This window comes from Acipenser ruthenus, chromosome 9 (assembly GCF_902713425.1).
Source record: "Acipenser ruthenus chromosome 9, fAciRut3.2 maternal haplotype, whole genome shotgun sequence".
Lineage (NCBI taxonomy): Eukaryota > Metazoa > Chordata > Actinopteri > Acipenseriformes > Acipenseridae > Acipenser > Acipenser ruthenus.
In genome coordinates this window covers 880,301-898,646 of record NC_081197.1, presented here as the reverse complement: position 1 = coordinate 898,646, position 18,346 = coordinate 880,301, and the positions used below count along the sequence as shown (strand labels likewise).

General features: G+C 43.3%; 1 protein-coding gene across 1 annotated transcript; it reads right to left on the bottom strand.

The window, feature by feature from the left end:
* Positions 1–841: 841 nt before the first annotated feature.
* LOC117407493 (2-acylglycerol O-acyltransferase 2-A-like) lies at positions 842–18,215 on the bottom strand. Its single transcript, XM_059030625.1, has 6 exons — positions 18,027–18,215; positions 14,499–14,677; positions 6,591–6,795; positions 5,880–6,054; positions 5,116–5,315; positions 842–2,645 (listed from the first exon to the last, which is right to left on the bottom strand). The coding sequence occupies exons 1-6, from the start codon at positions 18,118–18,120 to the stop codon at positions 2,491–2,493; spliced, it is 1,008 nt and encodes a 335-aa protein (XP_058886608.1). The 5' UTR covers positions 18,121–18,215; the 3' UTR covers positions 842–2,490.
* Positions 18,216–18,346: the final 131 nt, after the last annotated feature.

Here is an 18,346-nt window from a genome sequence, read left to right as displayed (position 1 = left end):
GCTGATATGAAGACAGACGCTTCTGGTTGTGCCAAGGGCAGAGTTGAGGACCTGAGCAGCATTGACCAAGACAAGCAGTATTACCAGAAGACACATTAATATTGAGAAACCCGTCCCTCTATAGTATGTGAAACTGGGTTTGTACGATGTCTCAATATCCAGTCACAATTGGATGAATTTCAGCATTTTGTGAAAGACTTGACCTCCCTCAGCCTGCTGGACTGTTTCAATCCCAGGGTTACTAAACCAAGAGCTCCTGTATAGAAGTGAGAAGCATGAACTGTGAGGTCACAAAGCAATAGAATTCACAAAGCATGAACTGTGAGGTCACAAAGCAATAGAATTCACAAAGCATGAACTGTGAGGTCACAAAGCAATAGAATTCACAAAGCATGAACTGTGAGGTCACAAAGCAATGGAAGTGAGAAGCATGAACTGTGAGGTCACAAAGCAATAGAATTCACAAAGCATGAACTGTGAGGTCACAAAGCAATAGAATTCACAAAGCATGAACTGTGAGGTCACAAAGCAATGGAAGTGAGAAGCATGAACTGTGAGGTCACAAAGCAATAGAATTCACAAAGCATGAACTGTGAGGTCACAAAGCAATAGAATTCACAAAGCATGAACTGTGAGGTCACAAAGCAATGGAAGTGAGAAGCATGAACTGTGAGGTCACAAAGCAATAGAATTCACAAAGCATGAACTGTGAGGTCACAAAGCAATAGAATTCACAAAGCATGAACTGTGAGGTCACAAAGCAATGGAAGTGAGAAGCATGAACTGTGAGGTCACAAAGCAATAGAATTCACAAAGCATGAACTGTGAGGTCACAAAGCAATAGAATTCTACTGCCTCCACACTGATTTAATTATTAAAATACTTTATACACATTTTAGAGATTAATAATAAAACTATTATAAATTGTAGTAACAACATTTTCCAGTGGGGTCACATTTGAGAAAATTGTACGTGGGGTTCAAAATTTTACTAAGGAACATAGACAAAGTTAAGGAGATGCGATCCCTTTTATTGGACGAACTAAACAATAATTAATCACAAGCTGTCAAGAGCTCAAAGGTCTCTTCAGGTGAAAGTAGGAAAGACAGCTTGATGTTTACATGAAATGTCTGACGCGCTCTTGAAAGCTTGTGTAATTATTGTTTAGTTAGTCCAATCAAAGGGATCACATCATCTTCTCTTTGTCGATCATCTTTGGACTAATACGGTTACCATTTCATCTATCAACAACTCAGGAACATAAACCCCACCAATCAAAGAAAATACACACAGCCAAAAGTAATTCCTGTAAACACAACACAGTCATTGTTCAACTTCAGACCCACTGATTGATCCTAATGAAGTGTTGCAGCTTCCCTGCTTACCTCTCTGGCATGCTGCTGTATGAAAAGCTATTCACCTGCTTCTATTCATCTATTAGTTTACAGTTAGAAATAATTAGATTCCAACATTATAGCATGATTGAAGCTGACACATCAAAACACTTGTCTAATTTTATTACCATGTTTCCTACAGTGTAAGTGCTGTAGATTTAACCTTTGTTCCTCTATTTGGATGGAGTAGTAAAGTCCACAAGGAATGCACTCCACAGCGTGTTTCTACTGCCTTTCCTTCGACACACCATCGACGTTCTGCTTCTCTCAACATTGTGTGTGTGTGTGTGTGTGTGTGTGTGTGTGTGTGTTCATGCCTCCAGCAGTAAGCATCAACCCTCTCTTTAAATTAAAACATTTAATCAAAATGCACCAATAGCACTTTTTACATTTTCTTGATTAGGTTCCTGCAAGGGTTGAACCAAAAAAAAAAAAAAAAAAAAAAAAGCCAAAATGTTGTTGTTGTTTACCACGGGATTTCTGCAAAGCATTTCTTTTCCCACGGATACACTATCCATTAGCTATAGTTTACCCTGTTTATTATTATACTTTACCATACTTCGCTGCACAGTGCTTACCTATGCTTTCTGTGCTATATTACACTTTGCTATGCTTTTGCTATGGGAAACTTTTATAAGGGTAGGGCCACCCACTGCGGGCAAATACCTTTTATAAGGCAAAGGGCCACCATGCCCAGTGTGCAAGGTGTTTAAAAAGGCATGCAAGACACCACCCCTCACTGATCACAGCTGCTGGAACCTTTCAGAGAAGCAGGGTGTGGAGTTTGCATTGTCGTCTGGTCTCTGCAGTGACTCCTAGAGTACTGGGATGCCTTTTGAAGATATTGAAGAGGGAGATGCACCTTTTCTATTACAGAATAAATGTGAGGGGTGCTGTTTGTACAAAAGTGTGTAGGACGTATTGCTGGGGGTTTCCTATTTCATGGGGTAAATTCCATGGAGAATGTTTTGTGCATATAAAAACAATACTCTGTACAAACGCTGTACGAGAAGAGAAAGGTCTTACACCAGATGAAGTGTTCAAGAACATTGCCAGAGAGGCGAGGCAGTGATTAAACAGCCCTGTATGAAACGCTTCACACAAAGCTGAGATGCTTGTCTTCCGGCACGCCGTATTTAGCTTTATGCTCTTCAAAGAGTTTGCAAAGCTCCTCCAAGTATTTCTCATGCATGGCATCCACTTCTTCAGCAGAGGGCTTCTCATTCCTTTCAACCCGGAGGGGCTTCCCAACTGAGGAGAGAAGCAAGCAGAATGAAAGACCTGCACACACCAAGAACAACAAGCTGCCCAATCATGCATCTGGAGAGGGCTTTATATTTTTATATATATATATATATATATCGCACACACACACACACATGCCGTTAAGTATAAAAGTGTACCACAGCATTTTTCCTAAACTTCCATTCTTCCCATGCTTTTCCTATGGTTCTACTATGCCTTTACCATAGTTTTCCCTGGTTTGCCATGCTTTACCATACCTCTGTGCTTTACAATGCTTCCCTATGCTTTAAAATACCTCTCTGTGCTTTACTATCCCTCTCTGTGCTTTACAATGCTTCCTTATGCTTTACCACACCTCTCTGTGCATTATTACACTTAGCTGTGCTTTTACTGTGGGAAGCTTCTATAAGGATGGCCACAGACTAGGATTATAATGATTCTAGGACAGTAGTTGAAGGCAGTTAAATGCCATGTAAATCAACAGGCATAACAAAGCCCTCCACTCTGTGACTGTGCATTCACAAGAACAGAGTTTATCTGTTACTGAAAACAAGGATCCCAGTGCAGGAGGGACTGCGATGCGGAGGTACAATGCAATGCGAAGCACATCGCGATGCCGATGTGGTACAGCCCTCGCTAATATCACATACATTCTTATTGAACTGTGTATTATAACACAGAAACACAAGTCCTGATTCTCAAACTACATTGAAGGAACTACGAGAACAGCAGTCATGTAGGCTCTGTTCATACACAGGGGATGAGCACATCCTTCTATAGTTTACAGTTTACACGGGTCAACCATAAAATTAAATAAAAAGTAAATTTGGAGTAGAAATCTGGCTTTCATCTGAAAAAGTGCAGAAGAAAAACCGTAATTAATAATTTGACTTGTACAATGCAAATGACACTGGTATAAAATGTGAAATAGCTCGTGTATCCAATTCCATTTACCCAGTCACCACTAAAAGCATGTGTGCGTGTGTGTGTGTGTGTGTGTGTGTTTATTACAGGGTTTGCATTCCAGGTTTAAAATGATTGCAGGCTCAACATCTCATAACAGGTGGGAGAGCGAGCGGATTGAACAAGACAGGCAAGCGATGAAGCAACAGCAGAGTGTGTTTGTATCGGAGTGTCGGAGTACAGCTCTGTTTAGCAACAACACTTGCACATGTGGACTGCAGTTTGTACAATGCTCTCCATTGTATCTGTACCAGATAACGGGGGCTGAGTTCAGGGTGAAGGACGACAGCCTTGGAGATAAAAGATAAAAGAAATGTGGGGGATTTCCCTGACTCGGGAGAATCAACACGAGGAGACCATTGTGAGTTAGAAGAAATCCAAATGCATTCTCTCTTTGAAAATGTGTAGAGTCCAGTAAAACAAAGCAAGAACCCCAAGCTGTATAGAAATGAGAATCACTGCTAGCATAGGGAAGCCTTGTAAAGCACAGAGAGGTCTGGTAAAGCATAGGGAAGCATTGTAACGCACAGAGAGGTCTGGTAAAGCCCAGGGAAGCATTGTAAAGCACAGAGAGGCGTGGTAAAGCATAGGGAAGCATTGTAAAGCACAGAGAGGTCTGGTAAAGCATAGGGAAGCATTGTAAAGCACAGAGAGGTCTGGTAAAGCATAGGGAAGCATTGTAAAGCACAGAGAGGCGTGGTAAAGCATAGGGAAACATTGTACAGCACAGAGAGGTCTGGTAAAGCCCAGGGAAGCATTGTAAAGCACAGAGAGGTGTGGTAAAGCATAGGGATGCATTGTAAAGCACAGAGAGGTCTGGTAAAGCATAGGGAAGCATTGTAAAGCACAGAGAGGCGTGGTAAAGCATAGGGAAACATTGTACAGCACAGAGAGGTCTGGTAAAGCCCAGGGAAGCATTGTAAAGCACAGAGAGGTGTGGTAAAGCATAGGGAAGCATTGTAAAGCACAGAGAGGTCTGGTAAAGCATAGGGAAGCATTGTAAAGCACAGAGAGGTGTGGTAAAGCATAGGGAAACATTGTACAGCACAGAGAGGTCTGGTAAAGCATAGGGAAGCATTGTAAAGCACAGAGAGGTCTGGTAAAGCATAAGGAAGCATTGTAAAGCACAGAGGTGTGTGGTAAAGCATAGGGAAGCATTGTAAAGCACAGAGAGGTCTGGTAAAGCATAGGGAAGCATTGTAAATCACAGAGGTGTGTGGTAAAGCATAGGGAAGCATTGTAAAGCACAGAGAGGTGTGGTAAAGCATAGGGAAGCACTGTAAAGCACAGAGAGGTCTGGTAAAGCATGTTAAAAAGCATGGCAAACCAATGTTTTGAAGTCATGTTAGAATGTTTATCAAATAAACTAGATCTGCACAACAACAGCAATGACTGCACTGCAGTAAGGTTACCTTCCTAATAACGCATGAGAGTCAGACACACACAATAGGAAGCTGTGCTGTGACCTCGTGAACGTGATTGGACACAGAGGCATGCGCAGGACTCCACTCACCCACTGTGAAGATAGGCTTCCTGTAGGGGATGAGTCCGAAGCTGTACTGGAAGACACCGCGCGCATGGAAGAGGGGCAGGGCGATCCCCATCACCTTCTGCATGCGCTCCTGGATCCACCGCAGCCACGTGCCTTTGGGGTTGTCCACCTGATCAAACAACTCATTCTCCCCAAAGGAAAACACTGGGACCAGCGGGGCGCTGGGGGTTGAGAGGTGGGGGAGTTAGTGTATGGTAACACTTTCCATCGAGTGTCTCCAATTGCTGTGTACTACTCATTGCTGATCTACTCAGTAAATACATGCGTGCTTACACATCATTACAGTGGTGTTATGCACTGTCACAATGTACTCTTTTTGCATGACATATGCAAGTACACAATTGTCAGAAAAGGGCTAGGGGGTTAGTGTTAAGGTTAGGTTTCGAGTTAGGGATATATTTAAATTGTGCACAAAGATTCACATTAAGTACATTGTAACTACGTGGAACAACATGGCAAGTACAAGGTAAATACACAGTAGTTAGCAAATCAATGTAAGGTGTTCCCTAGTGTGTATATATGTATATTGGGAGTCAGTCAGCATAGTAACTGACTTCCTCTTTCCTTTTCGATAATCTTCTAAATCGTCCTTAATGAAGCAGCATCCCATTTTAACCTTGTTACACGATGGCCGGCTATGAGCCCCTGGCTCTTCATTACCATGCCCTATGTCTGGGAGTTGTGCCCTATTAAAAGCACTGCTCCCCTGTCTGCGCTCCTCTTACCCGTGCTCCATTGCCAGCTTGACAAATCCCTTGCGGTTCTTGATCAGCACAGTAAACGCTCCGGGCCTGGCGTCCAGGGCTTCCGGGGCTCCTCCCACTGCTATGACAACCGCATTCCCGCCCCCTTCCTGCCGCAGCAGATAGGCGGCGCTGTCCTTATCAGAGGGGATCAAACCTGAAAGAGGGGCAAGCAGCGGTTAGACATGGCTAGCATCTAGAGTTCTGTATGCGCGCCCCATAGCCTAATCCCTCTGCTATAGGTCAATCACTGCTTCGTGTAAGCTGGCTGGCAGAGGCCAGTCTGCACACGTGCAGTTTTGTTGTCCATACTAGAGCAGCAGTGTACTCACAGGCTCTTCCATTTTGGCTCCTGGACTGCGAGTCACTCTCACTGCAGCACCATAGCTCTCGGGTCATTAACACCGATCCAAACTTCATGAGAAACCGGCTACAGCCTAACTAAATTCCTCAATACTGTAGGGAAACCATTTTCTACAGAAATACAGTTCAATTATATCGAAACCGCACTAGGAAGATATACATAGCTGTCCTGTGGTTATATTAGCAGTGAAATGTAACCACAGCAGTCTTCTGTGGATTCTTAATCAAGGTGAATAAAAACAAGCTATTGAGTGCGGTGATGCAGTCCGGATCTAAAAAGGGCTCAAGAGGGCTCATTGGATTGTAGTTGCCCTAGACAGGGCTCTTCACCTCCAGTCATGATGTAGTCTCTGAAGAAGGGCACCCTGAACCACAGGGGCAGCATCAGGAGGCGAGGGGTCAGGCCTGGGAAGAGCAGCTGGAACCCCGTGGCTTCAGTGCAGAAATTCACGAAGGCCCCAGCCACCAGGATTCCATGAGGGTGGAAACCGAACACGTGGTTCTGTCGAGGATCCAGGTCTGTGGTCTTCACCAGCTGGGTATGAAATGAATCGCTGCATTAATACAACATCCTCACAGTAAAACTTTACACTGAGTGTCTCCGACTGCTGTGTACACAGGAGTTACAAAGTAAATACAGGTGTGCTTATACATCATTACAATGTTATTACGCATGGTTACAATGTACTCAATGTAGAAATCTGTTATAACTCTAACTAAACCCACTAAAGTTCCCAAACCAGAACTAAACAACTCAGACATCCACTTTAGGGACTTGTATGTAGGCTGAAGTTGTTTCTTATTCATTTTAGAATTGGAAATGCTGTTTTTTCCTTTCAGAAAAAAAAATAATAATAAATCACTACTAGGTAGCATAGACGGTCTGGAATAAAAAGCTTTGAAAATGTAGTCCAAAGAGACACCTTGTTTTTGTACTTTGAAAATTGCCGTTGTAAAGCTTTCTTTTGTATTGATTTATTTACGAACAGAACATCGTGCTCCTCTTTCTGCAGCGACAAGCAGACTAGATCAACATCATGCAAGCCATGGTGTTCTGAGCAGAATCAAGGGCAGGCTGGAGGGGAGCCGTCTGTCTCCCTGGGGTCAAGATAAACACACTGGGCTGGTTTGTGTTCACAAATATTTGAGATTGGAATGAGTTCAGCAGCAGTGGGGTTTAGGATACAAGGTGCCTCAATACCCGCTGCATAACCGATGAGAGACACTCTAGAAGATAAGCATCCCAAGGTAAATAGCCTTTGTGTACTCCGAGATCATCATATACTCAAGAATCTAGCAACATGTATCACAATCAGAGAAGCGCTTCTCTAGATAGACTTTTTCATGCAGTGAGGTATATAAAGGACATCAATGGGTTTTCGTGCAGGGAGGTATATAAAGGATATCAATGGGTTTTCATGCAGTGAGGTATATAAAGGATATCAATGGGTTTTCATGCAGGGAGGTATATAAAGGATATCAATGGGTTTTCATGCAGGGAGGTATATAAAGGATATCAATGGGTTTTCATGCAGGGAGGTATATAAAGGATATCAATGGGTTTTCATGCAGGGAGGTATATAAAGGATATCAATGGGTTTTCGTGCAGGGAGGTATATAAAGGATATCAATGGGTTTTCATGCAGGGAGGTATATAAAGGATATCAATGGGTTTTCATGCAGGGAGGTATATAAAGGATATCAATGGGTTTTCATGCAGGGAGGTATATAAAGGATATCAATGGGTTTTCGTGCAGGGAGGTATATAAAGGATATCAATGGGTTTTCATGCAGGGAGGTATATAAAGGATATCAATGGGTTTTCATGCAGGGAGGTATATAAAGGATATCAATGGGTTTTCGTGCAGGGAGGTATATAAAGGATATCAATGGGTTTTCGTGCAGGGAGGTATATAAAGGATATACATGAGTTTTCGTGCAGGGAGGTATATAAAGGATATCAATGGGTTTTCGTGCAGGGAGGTATATAAAGGATATCAATGGGTTTTCATGCAGGGAGGTATATAAAGGATATCAATGGGTTTTCATGCAGGGAGGTATATAAAGGATATACATGGGTTTTCATGCAGGGAGGTATATAAAGGACATGCATGTCAACTCTTGAGGTGTTCCAATGCATTTGCACACGACTGTATTCAGCACACAGCTTTAGTTTGTTGATCCGATTTGTTTTGTATTCGCACATGATGAATGCAAGAGGAATGTCACATCCCTTCTCCTACACGCAGAATTGATTCAAAACATCATCTTCCAATGCCAAGGGTCCAGTAAAGAAAACAGTTATCTATCCACATGAAGAACACTGAGCCGTTGTGCTGAGCACAGCAAAATCCTGACCTTTCCTCGCTGTATTATCATCTCCTGCAGGTTAATCATTCTCTCCTGTACTACTGCCATGTGTTTACAAACACTGCGCCTCCCTCTGACACCAACACTGAACTCTTTTGCAAAATGGTTCAAGCGTGGTTTCAGCTTTTTTCAATGTTTTACCAAAAGTAACTTGTTAGCTCTGCTTGGGTCAAGGCGATAAAAGGTCAAAGTAAAATAACATTGTGAGACTTGCCTGCAGCTGCATTTGAAACAGCAAGCATGTCGGCGACAAGTGAATATCAGTCATCAGTAACACGAATAGGGTGATCCCCATCATCTATGTCCTCTGTTTGCACGTGTCAAAACGTACGCTTGACATGCAGACACACGGACAGCTGTCGTCATGCACACTCCGATCCAGATACACGCAACTGCTTCTGAAAAAGTATGTCTGTCATAACTGAACAAGCGCTTCCCTGGATACATGTGGGTCTCCAGAGCCAGATTCTGATACTCATAACACAGTAACACTTTCCATTGAGTGTCTAATTACTGTGTGTTTACAGAGTAAAATACATGTGTGCTTGCACATCACTGCAGTGATATTATGCATGGTTACAATGTACTTAGTGTAGGGTTAGGGTTATTATAATTGGAGAAGCGGTTCTCTATATGTATAATATAGGAGGGGTGAGAGATGAGAGGAGCAGCAGTTCACCTGTGCATTAGAATCAGGGATGGCGTTGAGTGTCATTTGATGCCCTCACGCAGTTTGGACATAGAACTATAACTGAGAACTAGACTGAACGGTGCAAAAAGGTGTTGTGGGATCAATGGGGAACAAACAGTGGAATATGAGAGATTGAGATTGGGGTCAATCTCAGGGAGAGTACACAGAATTCAGGGAGGCAGGAGCCTGGCGGTGTGTTATTGGTTGGATCCTTCACAGGGTAAATAACACACTGGATTTGAATATTCACGTGCAAGGTCTGAGGGTCACGGTCTGTATGTCCCAAGAGCATCCGTTAAAAAGCCATCAAACATGCATATACTTTGAAACCTTGACTTGAGCAAACAACTTAGAAAACAGCTATCCACTGGTAACCCTGCCCTACATTCCAGCCAATACCGTCCACACCTTAATAGAATCCCAATGCGTGAGGTCACTCGGCTCAGCGTTCCGGAATGTTGGCTCTGTTTAAGAATGGAGCTCCGAAACTATTGGAACCCATTGGAAACACTTACAAGGATGTTAGGAAAGACCTTTGGAATTCTTATCTTTTTAGAATATTGGATTGCAAGGTTTTTCTCATGCATCCTCATACCGCTATCTCTGAAAACACAAATCAAAGCCTGAATGAGATTGCATAGGTATGTTTCATCATGTCTTGTGCACGTGCAGCCGGGTGTGCAGAACAGATCTGCTATCCACTATCTACGTGGATAAGCTGGTCATAGAAGAGAACGAATAAAGTCCAACAACCACAAACACAGCTCTGTATAAAAACAAAGCCCGAGATACAAGAGACCATGAGAAAGGCTGGGAGAGAGGTGTCAAATGCACAATGCACCATAGTTAATGATACTGTAGAGGTATTTGGTACCGACTCCCTGGTAAAATAATTTGGCCCAGGGCCTCCCTCTTCCAGCAGAATACAAACATGGCTCTCACTCCCAAAGCCGCTGCCTTGATTTCCACTTTCTTTAATTAATTTACGATGGAGATGTGTGATCAAACTGCCCACCAAACAAGCAGACCTCTAAATGCAGAAGCAGAATAAAGCTTTTCATTGAAAGGGCTCACTGTCCTTTAAAATGATTACCAGCCGTGCATGCTTGCCTTTCTCCTTGCTTCGGTTTTAATGATGCAGTTAGTCATAAGGCTTCTGAAGCCAGGAGGAATGTTGTGTATACTTCTAATACATTTAGTGTCTGAAAAAGTATCTGACAACATTGAACTCTAGCTGCAGATTATTCATCTGTCTGCTACTGAGCACTCAGGGAACAGACACTTTGAAGAGCAATTTAACAGAGATCACCTCACCCACCAGTTGGGGAAGTCAAAAGAGAACATGTCTTTGGCTTAATAGAGCACGTTTTACACAGTGGTGTACTGGTGACTGAACTGTCACACCATCTTACTAACATCTTAGCTCGCGTACATGATTCATAGCATATAATATGCAGAGGTTTCCCCAAACAGCTAAACCAAGCCAGTGCTACAGTACCTACTGAATAACTGAAACACTCATTAAATGCTCTTATGTTTTGTTCTGCTCTGCTAAGCTCCAATTTGCTTTTGCCACACGATACTGCAGTAAACTTTGACAAGGACACATTGAAACTTTTGTCAAAACATTTGTCTCATTTTATAAGTGGGTTTCTTTATGACTGAGTGTTTAAAGTTTTACTAGGGTAGGATAATGAAGCGTTTCAGGCTGTATTCATAACCCTTATCTGAGGTATATATCTACTATGATTACTTAAACAAACAAACAAAAAAAAAAACACAACATTAAGTTAACAAGGCCAGAACAGCAGGGGACAGAAAAACAAAGACACGCCTTTATTAGATGTCCACAGGACAATGCAAGCTTGCCATCAGAGTTGTGAAAATCTGACAAACAGAATTAAAAACATGAAGACACAACCTGTAAGTTCAAGATGGTTAAAAATTAACCTTTGGTTTACCTACTATCAGGGCTGTGAAAAACAGACATTCTCTAAACAAATAACAAAGCAATTCCAATATTGATCCACAAGGTGGTGATCCTGTTCTAATACATGTAAACAGTAACAGATTTCTAACGAACAGCACCTCGAGTTAAACTCAAACTTATAGTAAACCACATAAAACACTTACGATACGCTCAACACGCTCCGAGATACTGGAATGCCACACCCTTAAGAAAATGCAACCTGACATTTAATCTGACTGCAGCAGTACCGTAGCTCAATAGGCAAAGAAAACAACTAGGACATTTGCAAGAACAACCTAAACAGAGTCCGATGACTGTACGGCTCCATGTCCACAGTCTGAGGCAGTGGAATGCATTCCAGCACCGTGTCCTTTAACTTAAGAGACGCGGGACTACAAGTACCAGAATGCATTGCGATGTTGTGAAAGTGAGCCAGTGCAATTCATTTGTTTTAATCCACAGTCAAGCTGTACAGTAAATGTGTGCTGCTGCAAGAGGTGGCCCCTGGTAATGCAGCAGCTGCTGACCTGCCTCAAGGAAAACGTGCACGATCCTGGTATCCTGGGTGATCTGAGACTGCACATGCTTGCCAGAAGGTAGTAGCAGTGCCGTGTTATCTGAGCCGGTAAGCTAAGTTTGTAGAGTATTTGAGCAGTTTTATACTGAGCTGTAATGTACTGTCACAATGTGTCGGTGCTGCACAGTGCCGCTGCAGGTAACGCGCTGCATGTAAAGTACAGTACAGCCCACAGTTACTGGTCCCAGTTAAATGCATATTCCAGATAAACCGCAGGTTTGTTTCCCTTCTTGAGTTCTGCAATGCAGTCCACAAAAACAGCTCTTCCAAGCCAAAGGATTTAAGGTTAATGAGTGTCAATAGCCTGTTTCTGGCCAACAGCTGGCTTCACAAATTACATTTCTGGAAAACTTGCTACTTTGTGCCCACAATCTTAATCAGTAACCATTTGGTGCTCCTCGGCTCTTTTCTCTGTGCTCAAAAGTTAGCAACGTTGTCTTGGGCTAGTGTAGAGAATACACCTCATAGCAGGGGTGCACAATTCCGGTCCTGGAGGGCCGGATCCCTCCTGGCTTTTGTTCCAACTGTGTTCTAAATTACTTAATTAGAACAATAACTGGTAATAATTGGTCCAATTAAGTAATTTAGGGCAAGGTTGGAACAAAAGCCAGGAGGGACACCGGCCCTCCAGGACCCCTGCCTCATACGTACAGCAGCAGATCCTGTGCCTGCTCACTGAACTGGACAATGAACAGTAGATGGCAGCATTGCATTCTTGCTGTGACATGGCTGTTGGAGAGGGTTGCAGTGGGTAAAAGACACTCCCATATTGCAGCCATTGTGGAGCTGACCCAAGCAGAGAGACTGTAAAGGCTGGCGGAGTGTCTTCAGGATTGTAACAGAAGCACAGCACATAAAACACTGCCTGACAGCGAGCCGGGATGGAGCAGAGCCTGATTAGCACCGGTGGAGAAATAACAACCACCGTCTAATACAGGAAGAAAAGTCAAACGAGAGACAGTGTGGGAGAGGCAGCACGCTGCGAGAAGGTCCTGGTAATTCTAAAGCTGAGGGAACACGAAGCCACTTTGGGTTTTGGAACTTGTTTTCATGTTTCACTGCACGGCACACCAGGGGAGACTTGGGGTTTGATACAGCAAAGCTGCCTCAGACTAGGTCTCCTGGTCTCCTGGAAGCAGGTTTCAAACCACGTTCCTGAAACAGCGGCTTTGCATTCCCTCCAGCTTAACAGTTCACAAGAAGGTACAATGATCCCTTGCTATTTCACAAATCTGGTTGACAGTAAGCTGCACACTGTGCTAAGGGTCCTCAGCTAATTCACAGTTTAATATTCTTCTTCTTATTGTATTTTTTTGGTGTGTGTGAGTCAGACAGAGAAATAACAAGGGCACTGCTCAATGGCTGTCTCTGTTGTTCAAAGGGGTTTCTGGGCTGACTAGGCAGGCAGTAAAATGAACATTCTCCTTCCGAAATCATTTCCATATTGTAAAGTACACACTTCACTAATGAGTGCCTTTGTTTGTAAAGAGAGTCCGACACACCAGAACCAGACCCCTCCCCCCCGCCCCCTCCATTTCTATCTCCTGGGATCTCACTAATAAACACCCTGTGTTTGCCGAATTCATTCTGCAAATCTGAAAATAACAGCGTCGAAGACTCTGCGTGGACATTTTGAAATGCATCTGTATTGTTACTATAATAGAGAACAATTTGACAAGTAACATTTTGAATTTATTTGGGAAAAGCTAACTGTACATAGCTACTCTGATGAATTAACTGAAGTGTTGGCATTATTAATAATAATAATCCATATTGTAACAGTGTGTGTAGGGGTCTCTCGCTATCCTGTAATGAGTGTGGTACTATTACTGTAGTAACACACTCATTGCACATCTGGCTGTGTACTTACAATCTAACATGCTTAATTACAACATGAACATATTGAGTGGCTCGCTTTTTTTAATGACACTATTTACACATGCAGTTGTACACTTTACAATGTAATTACCATGTAACCACACCTGGCATTACAGTGTAGTTACACAGGCACATGCAATGTAATTACCATGTCACCACACCTGGCATTACAGTTACAGTGTAGTTACACAGGCACATGCAATGTAATTACCATGTCACCACACCTGGCATTACAGTGCAGTTACACAGGCACATGCAATGTAATTACCATGTCACCACACCTGGCATTACAGTTACAGTGTAGTTACACAGGCACATGCAATGTAATTACCATGTCACCACACCTGGCATTACAGTGCAGTTACACAGGCACATGCAATGTAATTACCATGTCACCACACCTGGCATTACAGTTACAGTGTAGTTACACAGGCACATGCAATGTAATTACCATGTCACCACACCTGGCATTACAGTGCAGTTACACAGGCACATGCAATGTAATTACCATGTCACCACACCTGGCATTACAGTGCAGTTACAGTGTAGTTACACAGGCACATGCAATGTCATTACCATGTCACCACACCTGGCATTACAGTGCAGTTACACAGGCACTTGCAATGTCATTACCATGTCACCACACCTGGCATTACAGTGTAGTTACACAGGCCCGGGTAATGTAAAGCATCGCCCTCCGTCTTGATAAGCCCGGTGAAACAGCCGTGTGGCGTTGGTCTGAGCCTTTCTTACCGTGACGGGAAAGTAGTCGCGGAGGTGCCTCCATATCGCGAGCCTCTGGAAAAACCGGCAGCGTCTTCCGCCCCGCGACGGTGTGTCCCGGTCCAGGAACCACCAGGTGCTGTACAGGACACTCACGAGCCAGAACCGAGTGAACATCAGCACCGCGAAGATTACATAGCAGCACTGAGCTGGAAAGGAAAGGACACCGTCACACTGCTGGCCAGTCACCACGCTTTCATTGCCATTAGAAAGTGCTCTTCTAGCAGTATTTTAACCATTTCAAATACCTAACTTACAAGGTAAAGCACTCTAGATGGAGTTTAAAATAATAACTGGCAGGGTTGTTCTGAGATATCGGGGCTGTAAAGAACAGGCTTGTCTCGGTATTGTTTTAATCAAAGTACAGCAAAATAATCTGCAATGCAGGTATTGCTGCAATCTTGCAAGATAGCAAGACATGTCCTGAGATGACACGGATAAGCCCAGTTTAGAGAGAGGTTTTTAATTGCACAATCAGCCACATTTATCACACCAACAAGCAAGTGGCAATTAAAAACCTGCACCCAGAACAATTGTAATAAATGATAAAGAAAGGTAAGAAGTACACTAGGAGAGTGCTAGCTGACAGCAGTAGTGTAGTTGAATGAAGGGGAGGATGGGAGTGAGGGTTGGGTTACTGCCCCTTTGTCAGAGGCAGACAAGCTCTTCTGTTTAATGAAAAACTAGGCAAGAGACCATCAGAATGCTCTCCAGCCACTTTATTGATTATACTCTTAGGGCCATGTTCAAAACATTAGCATACTAATAAATCTAGGTCCTTCGAGTTCTTCAATAAAGAAATGAACAGCAGCTCAAAGGGCTCATTATCATGGCCAAATGTACAAAGATTCTTCTGCAAAATCTGTTCAACGCATGGATTTATATGTTCAGGAAATCCTTTTTCTCAGCTAAAAGTTAATTGGCTTGGACCCTTTGTAAAACTTGAGGGTACTGGCATTCTGAGGCAGGCAGTGACTACGGTAGAGAGCTACACTCGCAGTATGGTGTTGAAATCACAATTTCATAAGTTTATGACACTATCTTTCATAATTTTAATGACAGCACCAAAAGATAATGAAAAAGTTCATGCCATCAGGTCCATATTGTTCAGAAGGTGCCATCATGGCAAACTAATCTACCTTCCTGTTCTTATGTTCCAATCCGAGACCCTTCGACTGTGCCATGTGGGGCACTGTCATGGTGTAGGGCAGGGGTGGCAAATTACCCATGTGCTTCCCTTAATATGGAGTGGGCAACTTTCCTTCATTTTGCGACCCTGGAGTATGTGACAGGACTTGTGGAGCCCTGATGTAGGAATCCCGCAGGCTGGATTAAATCCACCCTGATAAGTTTACCACATCAGTTTAACAGGATCGCTGCAGCTTCCCCTCACGCTGTTCCCATGCTTGTATCATGGTTTACCCTGGTTTGCCATGTTTATTAATATGCTTTACCATACCGCGCTGCTCTTCACAATGCAGCTAACCCGAACACATAATAAACTTGGTTAGTGGTACGTTTCTGGAGGATGCCGTTGCTTAGGGTCATTCCAGGAACCTTGAAGAACATGGAGTCCATCACTGAGCCTGCATTAGGACGGTCCTACGCTGCTGTGACGGAGGAGTCCAGGGATATTTCATCCACTGAGTGTATTGCCATTGAGACTCGTGTTTAATGCATGCAGGACTCGTCACTACATGAGAATAAGCCTACTCCCTCATTACCTGCTGTACTTCACCAGTACACCTCCTGGTCACGCCACGGAGAACACGAGGAGCTTTGTGATGAGCAGGGCTTTTCAAATGTCTATGCAGCCTGCACTTTCCTTCAGTGGAATTCACTGCTTATCCATGATCTGCACGGGTCTATCTGGGGTCTCACAGACAGACCCCCCTTTGCTTGTCCGTGCAGCTTGGCATGTTTTAGAAACAGAAACAGTGCTGTGAACCCGACATGATTTTTTTTTTTTTTTTTTTTTTTTTTTTTACTTGAAAAATAAAATATTCAGAATGCTGAAAGACAGCCTGAGCTGCACATTACTAATAAGCACATTTCTACTCTGTTCCACCCACCTGTGTGCCCCCAGCCTTATGAAACTGAAGCCAGCGCAATTAACACCTGCTTTATATTCAGCACAAATTCATAAACGTGGGTGTTTTTCCCCCCCACCTTGTTTTGATCAGGTACGAGTGAAGTGTAAAATGTAAAAACAGAGAACTGATGAACACACACACACACAACCCTACAAGCACACAACCATAACCCTAACACACACCCCCCTACAAGCACACACAACCCTAACACACACCTACAAGCACACAACCCTAAACCTAACACACACACACCCCTACAAGAACACACAACCATAACACAATCCCTACAGCACCAAAAAAGGGTCTGCAATACAACTGTTTTACAGCACTGGGATCCGTCTTTGCTCTGTCTGTCCTTTCTAGTGCAGACTCCTGAAACACTGCGAGTACTAATGCTTTCTGTGTGTTCCACCAGGTGCATGCAGCATCCCACTGTGTGTGTGTGTGTGTGTGTGTGATAGGCTGTAAATGATTAAAAGCCAGCTGTCCCTATCAGGAACACAAGCCACCTCCCTTTCCAAGCACATCGAATCAGAGCGACACTGTATTATACTGCAACATGGACTCAGGAATCTGGCACAGGCACACAGAGAGACAGACAGGTGCACAAAAAAGAAAACCATTTGCATTTCAATCACTTCAGAACAGGAAAATAAGAAAGCTTTATTAAATGGAAACTTTTTTTATTGCTCAAAACGTAACTCTGTTTCAGTAAGCCACTGTACCGTAGGCTACTCCTTTTCATAGACTGTCAGCTCATTTCAAATCAGGCTCTTTATATTCCTGTAACGCATGGGCAGGGTAAAGGTTATGGGTGTCTTGTAAATAGGGACTACAAGAACCTTTGGACAGGTTGCCATGAGGGATAAACGAGGCATGTCCCTGATCAAAGTGTACCCTGCTGACGTGCACAGTCATTTTGCACTTCACTGGGCTTTAGCATTATGATTGACCATGTATTGCACAATGCAATGCTTTTCCATAATGATCAGCGAATACCATGCTTGTCTCTTAACCACACTTTTACTGTGCAGTTACTATGATATGCACATAGATCTGCTTTTACCAATGCATACTGCAATACACTGCTATAAGAGACTGACTATCTCGCCTAACACAGCTCCAGCACGGTGTACAGTTGTATGCATAAGCACACAGTTATTGAGAAAAAATCATGGCCCCTGATCCTTGTATAGGCAACACTGTGATGAATGTTATCCAATATAAATAAATATATCCAAAACACCAATATCTCCGTGGTGATGACAGCAGGCTTTCAAGTTACTGTCACATAAGACAGACAAGACAGCCTTATCACAACCCAACCCCTGCAGAGGGACGCAATCCCAGTGCAGGCCGCTGAGACTTAAAGAAAGGAGCCAGCGAGAAAGGAAGGATTACTTACCGAGGGCCAGGAAAGAGAAGACCCACTGCAGAACTGCAGCGGTTTGCAGTCTCCTGCTCAAAGGGATATTCGGTGGAGCAAACCGTACCTTCATGCTGGTGTGTGAATGGACTGCCACTAGCTCTGGATGATCAGGTTAAAGGCAATGCATAGAGTCCAAAGTTCCTCCTCTGCGTATTCTGGCACTCTTGTGTTGCAATGCCTGAATGTATAAACTGATTGTGTAAAATAATAATAAAACTTGCAGCCCAACCTTTCAACCTTTTGAGATTTAAAAAGGCAAGGGAACAAAAGTCCAACCCTAATATAAATTGAGAAAC